This window comes from Rhamphochromis sp. 'chilingali' (assembly GCF_963969265.1).
Source record: "Rhamphochromis sp. 'chilingali' genome assembly, chromosome: 16".
NCBI classification, from domain to species: domain Eukaryota; kingdom Metazoa; phylum Chordata; class Actinopteri; order Cichliformes; family Cichlidae; genus Rhamphochromis; species Rhamphochromis sp. 'chilingali'.
In genome coordinates, this window is record NC_137943.1 from 1,922,926 (window position 1) to 1,941,917 (window position 18,992).

General features: G+C 39.5%; 1 protein-coding gene and 1 long non-coding RNA gene across 3 annotated transcripts in view; one reads left to right on the top strand and one right to left on the bottom strand.

Annotated features, from left to right (window-relative positions):
* Positions 1-18,992, top strand: part of LOC308412323 (uncharacterized protein) — a 74,854-nt gene that overhangs the window by 7,211 nt on the left and 48,651 nt on the right. For both annotated transcript variants that reach the window (XM_080906582.1, XM_080906583.1), the window contains exons 2-4: positions 4,350-4,548; positions 11,072-11,270; positions 15,160-15,253. In XM_080906582.1, the coding sequence (XP_080762708.1) occupies positions 4,437-4,548; positions 11,072-11,270; positions 15,160-15,253 (405 nt within the window). In that variant the 5' untranslated portion in view covers positions 4,350-4,436. The remainder of the gene's footprint in view (positions 1-4,349; positions 4,549-11,071; positions 11,271-15,159; positions 15,254-18,992) is intronic.
* Positions 1,285-16,107, bottom strand: LOC308412324. Its single transcript, XR_013974559.1, has 3 exons — positions 15,928-16,107; positions 15,100-15,239; positions 1,285-2,805 (listed from the first exon to the last, which is right to left on the bottom strand). It is a non-coding gene; the product is annotated as an uncharacterized lncRNA (long non-coding RNA).

Sequence of the window (18,992 nt, forward strand, 5' to 3'; positions counted from 1 at the left end):
ATGTCTTTGGCTGTGTGCCCTGCTGATGATGCAGCTGGAATGCAGGTTGTTTCCTGTAATGTCAGAGAGACAGACTGATGGTTAAACCTTGATTATGTCCTTCCTTCTAGACTACTCTTTTGTTTGCATTGAATTTTATTATAAGTTTTATTCTATTGAATTTTAATAATTATAAACACTTTTCTGTGGAAAGGTTCAGTCCCAAATTATTTAAACATGCTAAAATAGCATTAAATCACATTACAAAAGGGAATCTTGCCTTACAAGACTTTTTAATGATGTTTTATGTATTTCTTATTCTGTCTCCTCTGATGTCCTGGTGTGCTTTTCTCTCTCGTGGACCCTAAAATTTTAATCTCCTATCTTGAGCAGTCATCCGATTATTAAAATAGAATAGTCATTCATAACACAGTCATACAAAAATAACATTGCCCCCCCCCCCCTCATCATATTTTTAAGAGATGCATTCAGGGTTTGAGTCTGACCTGCAGCCTCTTCTCACTCTCTGAGAATTTCACGTAGATGAAAGAAGTTCGACGATTGTGGGTTAACATAAGATAACAACTGTATGCAGCCAACAATGTAGTTTTATGTGGTCTGCCTTTGTCAATTTTGATATTTTTTTCTCTTTTGTGTTATGACTTTGTTTGTGCTGCTTTGGAGGGGAACCGGGACCTGTGTCCAGGTGAAACTGAGAAGGTACCAGAGACTAGCTTCTAGGCTGTAGGGAGACTCCCAGTACCTGCAGCATGATAGTGTTGGCTTCCAATGTTTTCAACTGAAAATACATTGCATACTGCCACATAATCGCTATTGTCTCCTAAGATAAGTCAGTAGAGTAAACTATGGCTTCCCAGATTGCTTTGACACAGTGCACCAAAAACCCTGCCCAGAAACAGCTAGTGGCACACAAAGGAGAGGCATTGAGCTGACCCAGCCTCTAAACTCCCAGATTCCAATGTCATCTGGCAATTACTGGATAAACTAACACACAATCCATAGAGGCCCCCAGCTTGCAGCCCACAGGAGACAATGGTTCTGGTGCCCTGTGTGACAAAGTGGATGAGCAGTCGTAAAACTTTCAACTTGTCCCAGAAGTATTGACTTTTTGCACATTAAGCACATTATTCTCTCCATATATTTATTTACTATGATTTGCTATTGTCAGAATAACATTGCTGCACTGACTATCCCAGGTTTCTTTGTGTAAACACTATGTTGCCAGCAAAATCAAACATTCAGCAAATTAAAGCAAATATTCAGTCACATGTTACTTTATGTTTTATTATGTTGTTAATTCATTAAGTTATGAATTAACTTAATTGTGCATACATACATTGTTTCTTTGTTTTCGGTCTTCATGTAGGTCCGGTGTGGGGAAGGCCCGCCCAGACAACATCACACCATTATTGTGAATGTAGCAGCTAATGGACTGTAGCTAGATAAAAGATGAATCAGTACTGCAAGCTGAGCAGATCTCAGGTGGAATATTGAGCCATGACAGAGCAGATTACATGGAGAAATGCATGGGTTGCTGTCCATACAGAGCAACAGGGGAACCATAGCTGAACTGAGCAAAGAGTCCAGAGTGTGGAGAAGTAATCGAGTAAATTAAAAAGTGAACTCTGGAGTAGGGCTGTTCGATATAACGATATATATCGGATGACGATATAAAAACGTCTATCGTTTCATTTTACGCTGTCGTTTGTTTCGTGGTGTCGCAAAATAAACTCTTTACGGCAATATTTTTTCATGGTTTTGATGTCACTGTAGTGGCTATATTCATTTCTTAAACTTCTCTCTTTCTCTTATATTTAATATAACCACACTACGGACGGACAAGCGCCTGTTTTTATGCGTTGTGGTTCGCAACAACGACGGTAAAGAATAAAGTTACGTTGAAACCAAGCACACCATTGTTTTTCTTGTGAACCAATAAGTCTGATGTGTCACATGGCCCTCTTCCTATTGAAAAAACAAAAGTTGTATCCAAGATGGCCGACTTCTAAATGGCCACCATGGTCACCACCCATCTTGAGGAGTTTGCCCCTCACATATACTAATGTGCCACAAACAGGACTTTAATATCACCAACCATTCCCATGTTGTTACGGTGTATCTATATAAAGGCCCACCCTGTAGATCGTTATATCGAACAGCCCTACAGAACATGTTTATTGAACATCTTAACATTCATGTTTACAAAAAACTTTCTGCAAACATTTATCCACATTAATGTGGCCCTGTTACTGAGACAAACTAACTTGTTTACATTGTCCGAGAGGAGAGCTGACCGCTTCTGATTTACAGTGTTGCCTGCAACTGAGAACAGTCTCTCACACAGAACAGTGGTTGCAGGAGTGGCCAGATATTTGCAAGCCAGCAGTGCCAGCTTGTCACCAGCTCCTGAATGAGCTACAGAATCAAGTGCATGATTCTGTCAGGCAGAAACTCCTCATCTGATTCATCTGTAATAGACTCATTTTCTTGGGTGGCTTATCTTCACAAGTCTGAGGTGGGGATTGATCATGCAGCAGTCTTCCAAGTGTGGGCCACACCCTCTCTCTGTCACTCTTGGGGAGGCACTTCCATCGAGCATCCAAAGCTGTGGCAATCTTGAGACAATCATTGTTGATAAAGTTTTCTTGGTGGGAGGTTAGGTGTTCTTGGAATGCTGTTTTAAACCTAGTTACATATGCAGAGTCATCATTAGAGGTTTCCATCACATGATGCAAGTGGGAGAGGGCAGGCAGTACCACTGAGCAGGAAATATAGGATTCCCCACCCAGAATCTCAGTTACATACCTGTAGTGAAAACACACAGACAGAGGAAGAGATGGAAGAAGAACAAAATGGTTATTAAAACAAGAAATGGATTTTCTTTAATCAATTAATTAAAATTTTTTTTTATTTCTTTCTTGTGGCATCAGCATCACAAGTTTGTGGCTCTGCTGGATCAATGGCTCCTTCTGCTCCCCCAGGGTTGTTTGTCGTGTTTCCAGCTCTGGGACGTTGGTTGGAATATGTTTGAATTGACCAACAATTTTCTGAAACCTGGACAAATCCACTGTCACCAACACTCACAGTGATGCAACAAGGCATATGCTCAAATGGCAAAGGTTTAGCTGCAGCTGTTGAGTTTCGTGGACAATCAATCCCTACAGTTGTGATTTTTCCTTCAATTTCCCACCTGACACCTGACAGGGTGACATGTTTGGCTGCAGCTAAATTCTCTTGTTTTTTCCTTTCCAGTGTCTTAGAGCCCATTAATTTTTGACATTATTGTGCTTGTTGTTGGAGCCTTGTACAATGCATCTCGAAAGGCAACTTGCAAAACCTTTGTAAGGGCTGTGTCCTCGACGATATTAATAGTTTTGCAGTTTGGTGCAATCTACTTGCCAGTTGTGTCTGTCAATTTGTCTGAGGTAGACTTACTGAGGCCCCAATGCTCCGTGAGAGTGGTTTGCCACAAGCTGGGCGACACGTTAGCCAAAGTGCTAGCAGCATCCCCGAGTAGCATATGCTTTGTGTGATATTTTTACCCTGGAAGTGCTTCGGTAAAAAGAAAATAACTTCCTGCACAATGTGCATAGTACTTTATGTCGGTCAACTGTTCTGTCTTGTTGTTTTAATTAAAATTTTCTATCAAACGAGCCAATGTGCTGTTTATCATCTTCCATATTGAGTTGACTGGTTCTTCTGGCCGTTACTACCAGATCAACTGCCCATTTGCGCATGTGCCAAGATAAAAAATGTAATCAGATTAGTCATGATGATGGATTAAGCTGCATTAACGTGTTAATTTTGACAGCCCTAATATATATGGATATATATGTCCCTTAACATGAGGCAGCACGGTGGCACGGTGGTTAGCACTGTTGCCGCACAGCAAGAAGGTCCTGAGTTCAATTCCACCATCAGGCCGGGGTCTTTCTGTGTGGAGTTTGCATGTTCTCCCCGTGTTTGCGTGGGTTCTCTCCGGGTACTCCGGCTTCCTCCCACCATCCAAAGACATGCAGCTTGTGGGGATAGGTTAATTGGATAATCCAAATTGCCACTAGGTGTGAATGTGCGAGTGAATGTGAGTGCGAATGGTTGTCTGTCCCTATGTGTCGCCCCAGACTGGCGACCTGTCCAGGGTGTACCCCGCCACTCGCCCTATGACAGCTGGGATAGGCTCCAGCGCCCCCCGCGACCCTGAAAAGGGTAAGCGGAAGCGAATGGATGGATGGATGGATGTCCCTTAACATAAGATTTGATTAGTAGTGGAAGCACTTTTAATAATTTTTTTTTACCATTTTCTCCTCTCTCCCATAATCATAATCCTTTTGCTTTTTCTTTCAATCCAGGTAAGGAGTCCCTGGTTTGTTGACAGTCCCCAAGGTGCTGGTGTCCCACACTTGGTGAAAGAGCAGAACAGGCTGGTTTCAAGTAGCATGTCTGGTGGAGAGATGATACCCCTATCTGCTGCCTTTACAAGGGGCTCTAAGGCTAGAGCAAGTCTACCTGTAGGCCGCTCAAGTGGTCAGACAAGAGGTTGGCCGTTAGGTATGTAGACACATCTAAATAAATCTGTTCAATAACACTGTATGAAATAGTTTGCTTCTTAACTGATTTGGACAACACATATGAATATCCTGCAGAAGCTGTATGGAAAATATGGTCATGAAAATGCTGTCAGGATCCAATTTATGATAAAATATCATATTCCCAGATCACTTCCATCTCTCTTTAAAACATTTACTTTTAGAAGACATAATGATACAATAAAAACACACACACACACACACACACACACACACACACACACACACACACACACACACACACACACATAAAAAAAAACAGCATAGAAAATAAATGGATGGGTTTTTTGCGCTAGTAAAGTTGTGGAGTTGTATTTTGTATTTTGTCTCACATCAATTATATCATCAGTTATATCGTTATCGCATAAACATTTTTGGCCATATCGCCCTGCTCTACTGTGGAGTACCTCAGGGTTTTCTACTGGGGCCCATTCTTTTCTCTTTATATTTGCTTCCCCGTGGGGTCCATTTATAAAAAGCATAATGTCCTTTCATTGCTTTGCAGATGACCTCCAGATATACAGTTAGGACCAAATATATTTGAACAGAGACAATTTTTTTCTGATTTTATACAATACAGTACAACTTTATTTATATAGCACATTTAAAAAACCAGCGGTACACCAAAGTGCTTTACAATCGAAACAGGAAAATAAAGACATGGTTAAATAAAAGACGATTAACAAAGTACCACAAATGTCAGCAGGTTGAGTGCACTAATTATACAGGAATAAAGTTACCAAGAGCAGATATTGCTAAAAGATAAAGTACATAGATAAAAAAATTGAGCCAAATATAAAATAGGGACACCAACTAGATGGAAAAGCTAGGTTAAATAAGTGAGTTTTTAAACTGGATTTAAAAGATAAAATGGAGTCTGACGCACGGATAGCAATGGGAAGGTCGTTCCACAGGTTAGGTGCAACCAGGGCAAAAGCACGGTCTCCCCTAGATTTAAGTCTAGATCTAGGCTGAGCCAGGAGTAATTGGGCTGAAGACCTGAGGGCTCGCCCAGGGACATGTGGACTATGGAGATCGACCAGATAGCTAGGGGCTAAATTATTTATAATTTTAAAGGTGAGCAACAATATTTTAAATTCAATATGATATTTTATGGATAACCAATACAAATCAGCAAGAACAGGGGTGATAGAGGTATGCTTTCTAGTACCAGTCAGGAGGCGAGCTGCAGCATTCTGGACAAGCTGAAGTCTGTGAAGGAGAGCAGAGTGAAGACCAATGTAGAGAGAATTACAATAATCCAATCTAGATGTCACAAAAGCATGAATGAGTTTTTTAAGATCTTTATGAGGGACATAGTGCTTAGCCTTAGCAATAAGGCGCAGTTGGTAAAAGCTAGATTTGATTACTGAGGACACTTGTTTGTTAAATTTGAAAGAGCTATCCAGCAGGACACCTAGGTCACTAACCGAGTCAGAGAGAGAAGTGACAAAGGAACCAAAGGTATCAGCTAATATGTCCCATGGGGTATGGTTGCCAAACACTACAATTGCCGTTTTCTTTTCATTCAGGATAAGGGAATTGCCCAAAAGCAATTCTCTGACTTCTCTCATGCACTTGAGAAAGCAGTGCAACGATGGAGCAAATGTTATATTTTTCAAAGATTAAGTCTAGAGGGGCATGTATAATGAGAATAACATTGGGCCAAGCACAGAGCCTTGAGGAACACCACAGCATAAGGATGCAGTGGTGTGCATGGCTCTGTACATTACCACAATAAACTTTAAATGAAACAACTCAGACGGAGTTGATGTGCAGACTTTAGCTTTTATTCTGTGGGTTGAAAAAGATGTCATAAAAATGTGAGGAACTAAAGTATTTTTAACACAGTCCCTTCATTTCAAGGGCTCAAATGTAATTGGACAATTAAATAACTGAAAATAAAATGTTCATTTCTAATACTTGGTTGAAAATCCTTTGCTGACAATGACAGCCTTAAGTCTTGAACTCATGGACATCACTAGATGTCCTCCTGAAACTGAGTCAGTTTCCTTCTGACTCTCCCAGGCCTCTACTGCAGCAGCTTTCAGTTGATAATTTGATGATGTCATAATGAAGGGATTGCCAACACCTGCCCATGAAATAGCCTTTAAGTAAATTTTCCAATTGGTCCCTCACTGTAACGCAGTTCACCTTTTGCGGCCTTGCAAAATTAGTTTCCTAAAATTTTGCATTCCTTTTTTCTTTTTTCTTTCTTGTTTTCTTTCTTTTTTTTTTTTTTTTTTACAGCGCATTGTGTTCTGCGTCCTGATTGGCTATAGACCATTGTCAATCAATGGTTGCTCTATTCCCATGTTTTGGACCTGAAAACAGGGTTTGATGTTTGGTTTCATTCTATAATACTGGACTTATTTTTCTACGAAGGTTTGAACTTTGAGGCTGTTTAAACTAGAGAGAAAATGTTCATGCTTGTCTGAGAAGTGTGTAGTGAGAGGTTTTAAACCCTTAAAACATCTATAATAATTGTTAAAAATAAAGCTGACTAGTTCGCAGATTTCACCTATCGCAGGTTACTTTTAGAATGTAACTCCCGCAATAAATGAGGGGCCACTGTACTTTGGTCCCTGTAAAAAGAGGGTGGAACATGTTAATGAGCTGAAACTCCTAAACTCTTCATCCAATTTGAGTGTAGACTTAAATGAAAGCTGAGAGTGTAAACATATCCATGCCCATTATATAACTATAATTGGAATTAGAGCTGGGCGATATGAGATTTTTTCATATCACGATATGTTTTTTTCATTTCAGGCGATAACGATATCTATCACGATATAAGCCAAATAACTATATTTGTAAGATTTAAATGTGCCGTTGCTCACAAGTAAAATGTGAAATAATCAGCAGCTTGTTTTTATTTAAATATTTATTTCCCATAATAAGTTCAACAGGGTAGATGTACTTCAGGAACATGAGACTTTTTCAGATAAATAAAGGCAAATATTGCAAACTACACAAAAGGCAGCCGCTAAAGCGTTTAAGTTTCAAAATAGAACAAACAAAACAGACTAAATTGTCAATTCCACTTAGAAACAAAATATTAATTCTAAAAATAAATCTTAGTTTGTTTTACAGAAGAACAGACAAAACTGACTAACTTTTGTCAATATCAAATAAACTTAGAACTAAAAGGAAATTCTCAATCTCTCCTTGTTGTATAGCTTAGCTTTTCAAACAGTTTTAACAGTTACTTTAGTCTGACAAAAGCCGAATGACGAATTAGCGCTTCCAGTCAGAGACTGAGGCTACGTCCACGCGTACACGGGTATTTTTGAAAACAGAGATTTTCCGTTTTCGTTTTAAAAAATAATCCCGTCCACACATAAAGGCAGAAATGAAGGAAAACGCTGCTATGAACATGCCAAAGCAGCAGGTGGCGCTAGATTCCTAACCGTGCCGAAATGTTGGCCAATCAGAAGTCTAGAAGTGGAAAAAGTAAACAAAGCTGGGGCATAGAAGCAGAACCAAGTCGTATGTGTGGACGGACAGTAACTGTGTGTATATGTAAGCATTTAAACACTGCAGAGAGTAGAATTAACAGTAACAGTATTGTAGAAATTCATTTCACCGAAACAATAACGTGGCGCACAGTGTGACGCATGCACCAGTTTATTGTATTTCCAGACTTGCTTTCGGCACAATTTACAGTGCACGCTACTCTGTTTTTGTCAGACTTGAAATAGCCGAAATACCTTCACACTACGGAACTTCTATGGCTCTTCCGTTCGACAATCTCTCCGGCATTGGAACCATCATCTGTTTTCTCTTCGGTCACGCTCGGTTGATTTTTCTAGTCGGCACACTCATTTCCTCCATTACCCGCTGGCTGCTTCCCAAACAAACACACGTGCGGCTTGGCACTTGTGCTGTACGTAACAAGTCACGCTACGTGACGCTGCGGCTGTGATTGGTTCGGCTCTGCGCTACTTGATTTGGATTGGCTGACCTTTTTTTTTTTTTTTTTTTTTTTTTTCTTTGAGGACAAGAGCGGCGAGGTCTATCGCGATAGCTTAATTTCTCTATCGAGTAAAAGTTATATCGCGATACATATCGTTATCGTTCTATCGCCCAGCTCTAATTGGAATATGTTTCAGTAAACAGAAAAAAAACAAAACTTGTGTCAATGTCCAAATACATTTGAACACAGTGTTCAAATGTATTTGGACACTGTGTTCAAATACATTTGTATTTGCGTATACAAACCAACAGCCATATTTCTAACCAGGCACTAGTGAACTGTCCCAGAGATGTACAGTCGTGAGGAAATAAACTTTTGGGCAACCCAATCTGTTACATGGGTATGACAGCGCTATTGGTCCTTTAGTGTCTTACTGTCATCTGGTTGCAAGGCACCTTGGTGTGACTTTCAACAGTGCTTTAAAATTTGATAAACAGATCAGCTCAGCTGTTAAGACAAGTTTCTTTTAACTAAGGCTCCTCAGTAAGGTGAAGGCCTGCCTCGCTTTTATTACCTGTCATCTTAATTACTGTAACTCTTTATATGTTGGCTCTGATCAGTTCTTACTTCAGTGTTCAAAATGCAGATGTTTGCCTTTTGACAGGAAAGAAAAGGTGTGATCACATTACACCTATACTGGCATCCTAACACTGGCTTCAAGTCCGTTTCAGTATCCACTTTAAAATGTTATAACTTGTTTTTAAGAGTCTCAATTGTTTAGCGCCACGTCACTTAACAGAACTTTTGAAACTCTATGTAGGGTAATTTCCAATAAACAAAGTTTAAAAAAGGAGTCTTGTGTTCCTGGTTTCCAAAAGAAATGCTTCCAGTTGCATTATGATTTGAAGACTGTTTATGTATTACAAACTGAAGATGTAACAATGAACTCCTTCCTAAATAAGCATGGAAGTTCCAAAAAATAAGCAGTTATCCAGAACTACCTGTGCACACGGTCAGAAAACCGTGAGACTCCTAACCTCGCTGTCCATGCTCCGCCCCTTCCCTCTCACACAGGGTTTCATGCTGCTATTGCACTAGGGAGAAATGAATAAATCAGGAAGTGGAGAGGATTAGTAAGTGGGAAGTGAGGGCAGCTATGAAGAGGATGAAAAATGGAAAGGCAGATGTTTCAGATGATATACCTGTAGAAGTCAGGATATGTATTAATTCTTTAACCAGACTGTTTAACACAGTGTTGTAGAGTGGGGGAAAGAGTGTACTGCTTTTCAAGAACAAGTTTGATACTACAGTTCTGAACAAGGGTGAAGAACTTTACATCCGATTTTCTTCTTAACACAAATAAAGGCATTTGTGTCCCCCACTGGAATCAAACCAGCAACCTTTTGCTTGCTAATCAAGCGTGTCAAGCATTACACAGTTGGAGGCATTAGAGTTGTAGCTGCAGAAATCCCTTTAAAACAAGTTTCATTTTATCAAGTTACCAACTGAATTAACATTAATCCTGGCAGCTAATTTGACTGCTGAGGTTTCTCCTAGTAGCATTTCTGTTAGATAGACAGTGTTGCAGTGGTTAGCTCAGTCATCTCACAGCTAAAAGGCCTGTAGGTCCGTAACTAAGTATGTGTCACGGCTGGGGCAGCAGTCGTATGGTGTTACGAGAAAAGGACCCAAAATGCACGAACTGGCAGGGGTGCGAGTGAGTGTTTATTTACAGTGACGACGAAGTACAAAAAGAGGAAATAAGGAACAGGGAGCTACTAAAGCCTAGACTGGGAAAAACTAATAAACAACCCTGAAAACATAAGGACACAGGATGATACACGGAGATGACACGGAGGAAGCAGGGCAGAGAGACGCGGAGAAACACTGAATAACACAGACGAACCGACAAGGATCACAGGCAGGCACACACTGTAAAAACACACAAGGTAATTAGGGAATGACACACCAGAGGGGAACACAGCTGAACCTAATAGACACAACGAGACACAGACCTTCAAAGTAAAACAGGAAATTCACAAACTGTTCTACAACACTAACTCAGGGACACGAACAGAGCACAGGAGGGAGCACACTAAAACACTAAACACAAGAACCAAACCCTAAGAATTAATACAAAACATAAGATGATACCAAAATGAAACACAAAACGCTGGGTCATGTGGACCATGACAGTATGCATATGAGACAAATTGAGTGCATAGGATAGCTCGTGAATCACTGGGATTTAAATAATCTCTCAACATGAATCTATTCATACTTCACACTTCACCTGCAAGCTCTTGTGTTGGAGCTTGAAGGTTTAGTTTATAAGCTGTCTGCTTCATAAGCCATTGAGAAGCAAGCACCTGTACCCTATTTAATTTAAAGATTTTGTTGTGGATTAGCATTCTTATGTTGTATATGGCTAAATATATTAAAATAAACATCAAAAATATTTATTTTAGCTGCCACTCATCAGTTTGCGTATTAAGATTTGAAGATGTTTCTTTGTACGGTTCTGACACAGACTGATGGCCCCTCTTCCTGCCTGTTTGTGTTGTGTCAGGTGTGCTGTTCCTGCAGTATGGGGAGGAAACAAAGCAAGTCTGGGTGCCCACAGAAATCAGCAATCAGGATGCTCTTCGGGCTTTGTTTGTTACCGCTTTCCCTCAACAGCTCACCATGAAGATGCTGCAGTCTCCAAACATGGCCATCTACATCAAAGATACCACCCGCAATGTTTACTATGACCTGGAGGATATTAGGTGAGGGTGGTAAAGAGAATGATATACACAATTACATAGTTGTGCTCATAAGTTTACATACCCTGTCAGAATTTGTGACTTTTTTGGGCCATTTTTTTGTTTTAGAGAATATGAATGCTAATGGAAAAACTTTTTACTCGCTCGTGGTTAGGGGTTGGGTGAAACCATCTATATAAAAATTTATAATCACAACACAAACAATCAGGGGTGTTAAACTAATTTTACATCATGTACACATGCAGCCCACTTTGATCTTAAGCAGGCAGCACCAGTGACACTCCCCTTTCTGTCAGTGTAAAAAACATTACATATTTAACTGGGGTTTTTTTTTATATGATAAAGTGAGAAATGTGTCTGTTAGACTCTTTGGAGTTAGGTTGTTTAAAAAACAAATCAATTCTATAGTAGATAGTGAAAAACAGAAATCTTTCCTATTTTTACAAAGTTAGAGTGGTTTTGTTAGAGACATAGGTAAGCGTTTTGCAATTTGGAATAGTTTGTGAGAGCTGAAATTTCTTTTGTACTGAATTACACGTTTTTCTCCTCTTTGCAATCTTCTCTGAAGAGTGGCAACATGGGAGCTTCAAAACAACTCTCAAATGACCTGAAAACAAAGATTGTTCAACATCATGGTTCAGGGGAAGGATACAAAAAGCTATCTCAGAGATTTCAGCTGTCAGTTTCCACTGTGAGGAACATAGTGAGGATGTTGAAGACCACAGGCACAGTTCAAGTTAAGACCCGAAGTGGCAAGTCAAGAAAAATCTTAGATAAGCAGAGGCGAGGGATGGTGAGAATGGTCATAGTCAAGCCACCAACCAGCTCCAAAGACCTACAACATCATCTTGCTGCAGATAGTGTCACTGTGCATCGTTCAACTATTCAGTGCACTTTGCACAAGGAAATGCTGTATGGGAAAGTGATGCAGAAGATCAGTGACAGAATCAAGAATTAGAAAAAGTTGCATTTCCTGCAAAAATGCAGTGTGAATGCCGTGTAGTGGAATCTGCTGAAAAAAGCTGAAGAAGCAGAATTATCTGCTGAACAGATGTGTAGAAGCTGAACTGCTTGCCGAAGATGGCTATATTTGAAAGGGTACACTGCAGAGTGTCAAGAAAGCAGTGTGCATGCAAGCAGGGAAGATGTGCGGCAACCGCCACAGGTAGGATTCGAACCTTCATCACTGGGTCTCTCGGCAGCTGCTCATCCCACTGAGCCAAACCAGTTCCAGTCCCAAAACAAAGATATGATGAGAGAAAAAATGTGCACTGCGCAGAAGAAGCTGAATTGTGCTGAAAAAAGAGATGAAGAAACTGAAAATTGTGCTAAAAAGAGGCGAAGGAACTGAAAACAGCTGAAAAGGGGTGAAGAAGGTAGAATTTGTGTTGAAAAGAGTTAAAAAACTTGAACTGTTTAATGAAAAAAATGTTGCCATAAGCGGGATTCTAACCCTGGCCTCCCGCTCTGAAAACGGCTGCTTATCTCACTGAGCTAAAACATGGCTCAGCCCAGCAAGCTAAACTGGTGATCACACTGAAAATGTGGTCTCTTTCATCAAATGGGCCAAAAAGTGGCATAAAAAGCTTAATATCTCAAAAAGTAGAAAAGTTGTGAGCACCAAAGGACATAGCTGGCATTAGCAGAAATAGCAGAACAGTTTAAATATTTGAATGGTGGCAATCGGCTGAAAACTGAGGGAGTAGTTAAGCGGCAAAGAAACGGAGCAACTAGAATAAGGTAGAAGAATAAAGTTTAAAGAGAAACAGGAACACAATGCCTCACCACATTCACACAATCAGTGAAGTTGAAGTTGCGCCAGGCCCGGATTTTTCAACAAGATAATGAACCTCAACACTGCTCAAACTCTACTAAGGCATTCATGCAGAGGAACAAGTACAACATTCTGAAATGGCCATCTCAGTCCCAACACCTGAATATTATTGAAAATTTATGGTGTGACTTAAAGCGGCTGTCCATGCTTGGAAACCATCAAACCTGACTGAACTGGAGATGTTTTGTAAAGAAGAATGGTCCAAAATACCTTCAACCAGAATCCAGACTCTCATTGGAAGCCATAGGAAGCATTTAGAGGCTGTTATTTCTGTAAAAGGAGGATCTGGGTACACGGTCGGCCCCCTGATCCGACTCATCCTTGCTGCTGGTCTATGGGCCGGGACACAGATGGTCATGGCCAGTCCCCACTTACCGTCTGCAGAGGGATGGAATAGGCTAGGCCAGACGGCTCCCCGGGCTAGGTTGGGCGATGGGAGTATGTGGCGGGGTGTGGCTTGCAGGGAGGCTGAGACACACTGGAGCTCCATCAGCCAATTACGTCTCCCCTATTAAAGAATGTACTAGGACATGCGTTGTTGTTTTGTGTGTGGCTAGCAGCTGAAAAGCTGCGGCCGAGTGTTAGAGAAAAGAGCAACCAAATAATGAAGTGTCGAAACTGCAACTATGTGGTCCATCATTCATGTCACACAGTCCATTTTTCTTTAAGTGCTTCCTATTATGTATCTTGAAATCCACTTTTTTTCCCCGGAGAGTCCCGTATGTCAACTGAAGTTATTTGTGGGGGTTTTTCTTGCATCCCGAACAAGTTTTGTGGCAGTTTTGGCTGAAATGTTTGTTTCCATTACAAAAGAATTTTTCCACTTCTTTGTTTGAACACTGCTGATTGATGCTGTCAATTGCCTGGATATCATTTTTCCTGTTTCATAAAGTTCAACTATCGTCTCCCACAGATCCTTTGATCATTCTTTTGCTTTCCCTGTAGCTCAGAATCCAACATCAGTGCAGCACTGGGGGTTTGTCAGGAGCCCAGAAACTCACTGATGTTTTATACACACAAACTAATTACAAGGAAACAGATCACGGACTGGTCACCGTTATTATTAAAACTTTCATGGTATATAAACATTGATCATGGTCATTTTGGTAGTTTCTGTTGTCATTATGATTTAAAAAGGGTATGTTTGATAATAAATGGTTTCTCCCAACCACTAATCATGATTGAAATAAAAGTTTTGTATTATCAATCATATTCTCTGGAAAATGGCCCAAAAATTACAAATTCTGCCACGGTATGTAAACTTACCAGCACAACTGTTTATAAACAAATCACAATCCCCTCTGTCCTTTTTACTCATTAACAAATTCAGATTATCTGTCACTGTGTTTTGTTATATGAAAAGATTTTGGTGTCAATTGTAAATTGAGGAAACATCTTTTTCACTTTTGCCATCTTTAATTGATACATAGTTTTCCTTAATCTTGTTTTTAGCACTAAACCTTACATACTCAGTCTGGCAGCTACACTTTTTGCTTCTTGTCAAATTCAAAAGGATTAAGAACCCTGAGGTTAAAAGGCTTCATCATTCAAAAAAAGCATACACTTCATGTCGTGCTCTAAATGGTTTGTATCCTCCATCCCCTGCTGTACCTAGAGATAATGGCACTCTCAATATCATCTCCTTTCAGTTACAGAGCCTCCCACCTTCTACAAAACGACTTCTCAGCGTTTTAGGTTTAGGCAGCAAAAGGAAATCAATTTGCCTCATATATCAACAGTAACTGGATTGAAATAGACAGCAAAATGTTAACAATTGCATGCTGAACATCACAACGATAAACTAAATAAAACTGTTCTCACAAACAAAATTTAGACCACCCCTTTATTTTAAAATATACGCTGCACAGCCATGAGACCTGTTTTGACCAAACAACATGTCTGATCCATTTAATTACAACTCAGCGATTTCAGCATACCACAACTTAAGCTAAATATTTAATAATGCGTTTCACATGTGTCAAAACTGATTCAGTATACCTTTTGTAGAAGTTGTTGCACACATTGATTTGTCACATCATGCAAATCTGTTGCTTCTAGAAACATCACCCCCAACTCCTTCTTGAAGGCGTATCATAAAGACCCTGAACATGTGTTCAAACATCATGCCAAGTCTGCCACTGTAGGAGGAAAGGTGAGTCAGTCAGCTTTTTTTGTTTTGTTTGTTTTTTTCAATTTAATGCATTGTGGTTTATTTTCTCCACAGAAAATGGTACATGCAAAAAGTCGTTAATATTTACAGTATATACAAGATCTTTAATCAAAGGGATAGTTAAACACACTACAAACAACATTTTCCCATTACATTTCAGCAGTACTAGAATTTTGAGCAAAGCTATTAACATCCATCTCTTTGATTTCAGGACACAGCACTGAAAGTGAATATAAAATGCAAAAATATTAACAGTAGTTATATGAGAGCCTGGACACTGAACCAGTGTCTGGTGTGGATCAGGCCAACTAAACATAAAGATCAGAAACTTCTAGTTAGGTTGTTAATCTGTCCATCAGAATAAAGGATTAGCAAAATGTATCCAAGTACGGGGCCCATTTACAGAGCTCTAACTGTTTAAAACCTGTGAACTTTGTTACACCCCAGCCCAGGGGAAACCGGTGCACAACACAAGGAAAATAAAAAGAAAAGAGAGAATGTCCTCACACTCCTGCTCTCAAGGAAAACAAACCAAAAACTGCCACAGAGTTACATAACCAGTCAGTTTATTAAATTCCAAAAGGTAGCGGGCGTCAGGGTGAGCATGGCCAAAACAACAAACAAAACTCTCTATAAATGAAGTGAAACTGACTCACCTACACGGAGAAAACCCAAAAGAAAATGCAGGTCTCTTATCTGCCTCCCTAACCAAAAACAGGAGAAAATAGCTTCTCAGCCCTACAGCTACCGAGTAAAAATACTTACAACTATTTACAACAAAACTATTCACAACACAGCAAAAGCTTCTCATTCCAGAGAACAGAGTCTCACACACAGCCACAGCTCATTGGGAGCAGGAAGCAGCCAGGGGCAGAAGGGTCCTCATTTACAGCCGGCCTCTCCCAGTGCTCCACCAATGGTCAGCCTCCACCTGGAACTCACAAAACATCAATAACATAGAACACAAACTACGCCACCCTCTGGTGTGTGACAGACAACAACCACACAGTACAAAACATGACTCCATGACACTGACTCATAACAACTTATTTGTATTTATTTTTGCATTTATTCCAAGCTATCTCGTGGTAACTTAAACTTACAATGGCCTTTCTTACCCAGATATGAGCATATATTTCAAACAACTTACAGTGACAACTTGGTCCTACTAGAATGTGAGGAAAAAGTGATAATGAGAAAGTGATACTTGTCATTTGGTTGTTTTAACTCAACATTATTTTGGTGAAGCCTGAGGAGAAACCCGATGGGAGTTTCTTTTGCAGGTTAAATAATGATTTCCTTTGTGCTTTTCTTAATGTTTGTCTTTGTAGCTGTAGATGCTGGGTTAGAAATAAACAGTAAGATTTTGCTGAGAAAGAAAAATAATGCTAGGTAGAAAACACGTGCATGTGTGAATGAGGCATGTTGAATAAAGGACTTTGAGTGCTCAACTAGAGTGGAAAATGAAACAGTACAATTCAGAATGTATTTGAAACAAACAAAACTATTTAATGTAATTTTCCAACTGATTGGATAATTGAATCTTGTACACTGATAAAACTCACAGATGAACTTGGTCATGAGTTCTGCTACTAGTGCTTTTCTACTCTTCTGGAGCACTTTATACCACATGGCTCATCACACAAGCACTTTTTCTATAAACATTTACACATGTTCATACTCCCACGGATGCATCAGTGAACAACTTGGGGTTAGTATCTTGGCCAAGCCAAGGATTGAATCCCCAAGTGGACGAGTACTCATATGATGCTTTTCTACTCTAACTGAGCATTTCCTACTACAAGCCGTATTCATCCAGGCACACACACATTCATACAAACACTTTTTTCCATTCCAAGATTTGTTTGTCTTACATTCACAAATGCTCAGGCTTGGTAACATGCCACTAACCTCCTGACTGGTAAACATCAACCTCTACCACACTGAGATGCCTGTTGACTCTGAAGGGTTCTTCTCTTTGTTTTCCTTTCCTGGGCCACTACTTTTGAGAGCTAATTTCATCATATAGTTTGAGACTGGATATTGAACCACATTTGCTTAATAGAATGGGGATTCTGCTACCCTGCCCTCTACATATATGTTACTAACCAGCTCATAATTTGAGAAAATTCAGTAACTTAACATTGATAGAAGAGAACTATTGCAACAGTATTTGTTTCTGTCTGTACTTGCATTACTCATGAGAGAGAAATGTGTTTGAGGTCCCTATGTTGTAGGGTGAGCTAACGTTAGGTTTGGGTTTGTGTTGGAGAAAGTGTAGAGGGAAATAATGGAAGTCAAGTAAGTAGTACTGGATGTCTGAATGGTGAAGTGAAAGACAGTCAGGGCAGAGTCATAGCTGGAAGAATATTTTGTTGTTGCTGGGAATTTGTGTCAACTCAGTTTGTACTCGAACAATCATCTGTTTGACAGGTTGCTCTCCTTGTGTAACTGGTCTGGACAAAAGGAAAGCAACCTGTTGGATTTTTAAACTTCTGGCAGTTCATCTCTTTCGGCATGCCAGCTCTTTGTAGGTTTACTCAGTCACATAGACTAATATGCATCTCTTATTTGCACAACAATAGGAATATTAACTGTAGTCATGCAGAGCTAAGTCAAAATATGCACACATTATTTATTGTTTCACTTGGTAGTGTGGAGAATTGAGACAATAATGGAGAATGGAGAAAACAAACCAGTCTTTACCATGAGAAGATTCATATTTGAGTATTTGTAAAGAAATTTAATATGTAGGATTAAAGAAAAATGGAGGTGGAGGAATCTGTACTCATTTGTCCCATTGCACAATTATTTGGCTTATAATTTGGTTTCAGAAATGACTTGTTCACTGACATATTCTCCATTCAGTAATTGACAATAGCAATGAAATTGACAGGATGACTAACACCATAATGTTTTTATATCTAGGAAAACCTTCATCTGATATGTAGCTGCTGGCAGAAACCAAACTTGTGACTAGAGCTTGCAGTGGAACGACATTAGTTGTAATGCTGATCATGTTGACATTGTGACCCATGCATATTCAGCTAAATTTGCTAAAGACTTCCATGATAGACACACACAGATTCATCAGATAGGCTCATATCTGCTATGGCTTTGCAACTTGTACTTATGTTTCTGAGTGCCATTTATATTATATTTACACTTCTGACCTCTCTTGAGGACAAAGAGGCACAATTATACTTTCAACATTTTCAGTAAATGTTTGTATGTGACATTTTGGGGTGGTGGTTTGGTATTTGGTACATTTTTGTATCGTTTGTATTATTATTATTTTTAATTAGCTGAGATTACTTATTCTTTCTTATACATTATTTCTTTTTCTTAAGACCCAGAGTCAGGAATGTTTTTGTTTGTCTGAGTGAGTGATATATATTTTATGTAAGGGTGTATCCAGAATTCACAAAAACATAAAAATTCCATTTATCAAATGGAAGTACTTTAAAATTCAGCTATACACTTCTTGGGGTTTGGTGAAATGATGAAATTTCCGCTTGATTTTCATTGGAAGGTTGACTGAGTTTCATTAATACATTACATGTGCTTTATGATCAAAGCCTGAAAGATGAAATTGACTTGTTGGGATCAGCTAAACACTTTTGAATTAAATGCATATTCAGACCTGTTAAACAACAACTGGCCAAAAAGGACTCCACAGCAGAAAAGGAAGGAATCCCCAACTCACTCAGAACGGGGCTGT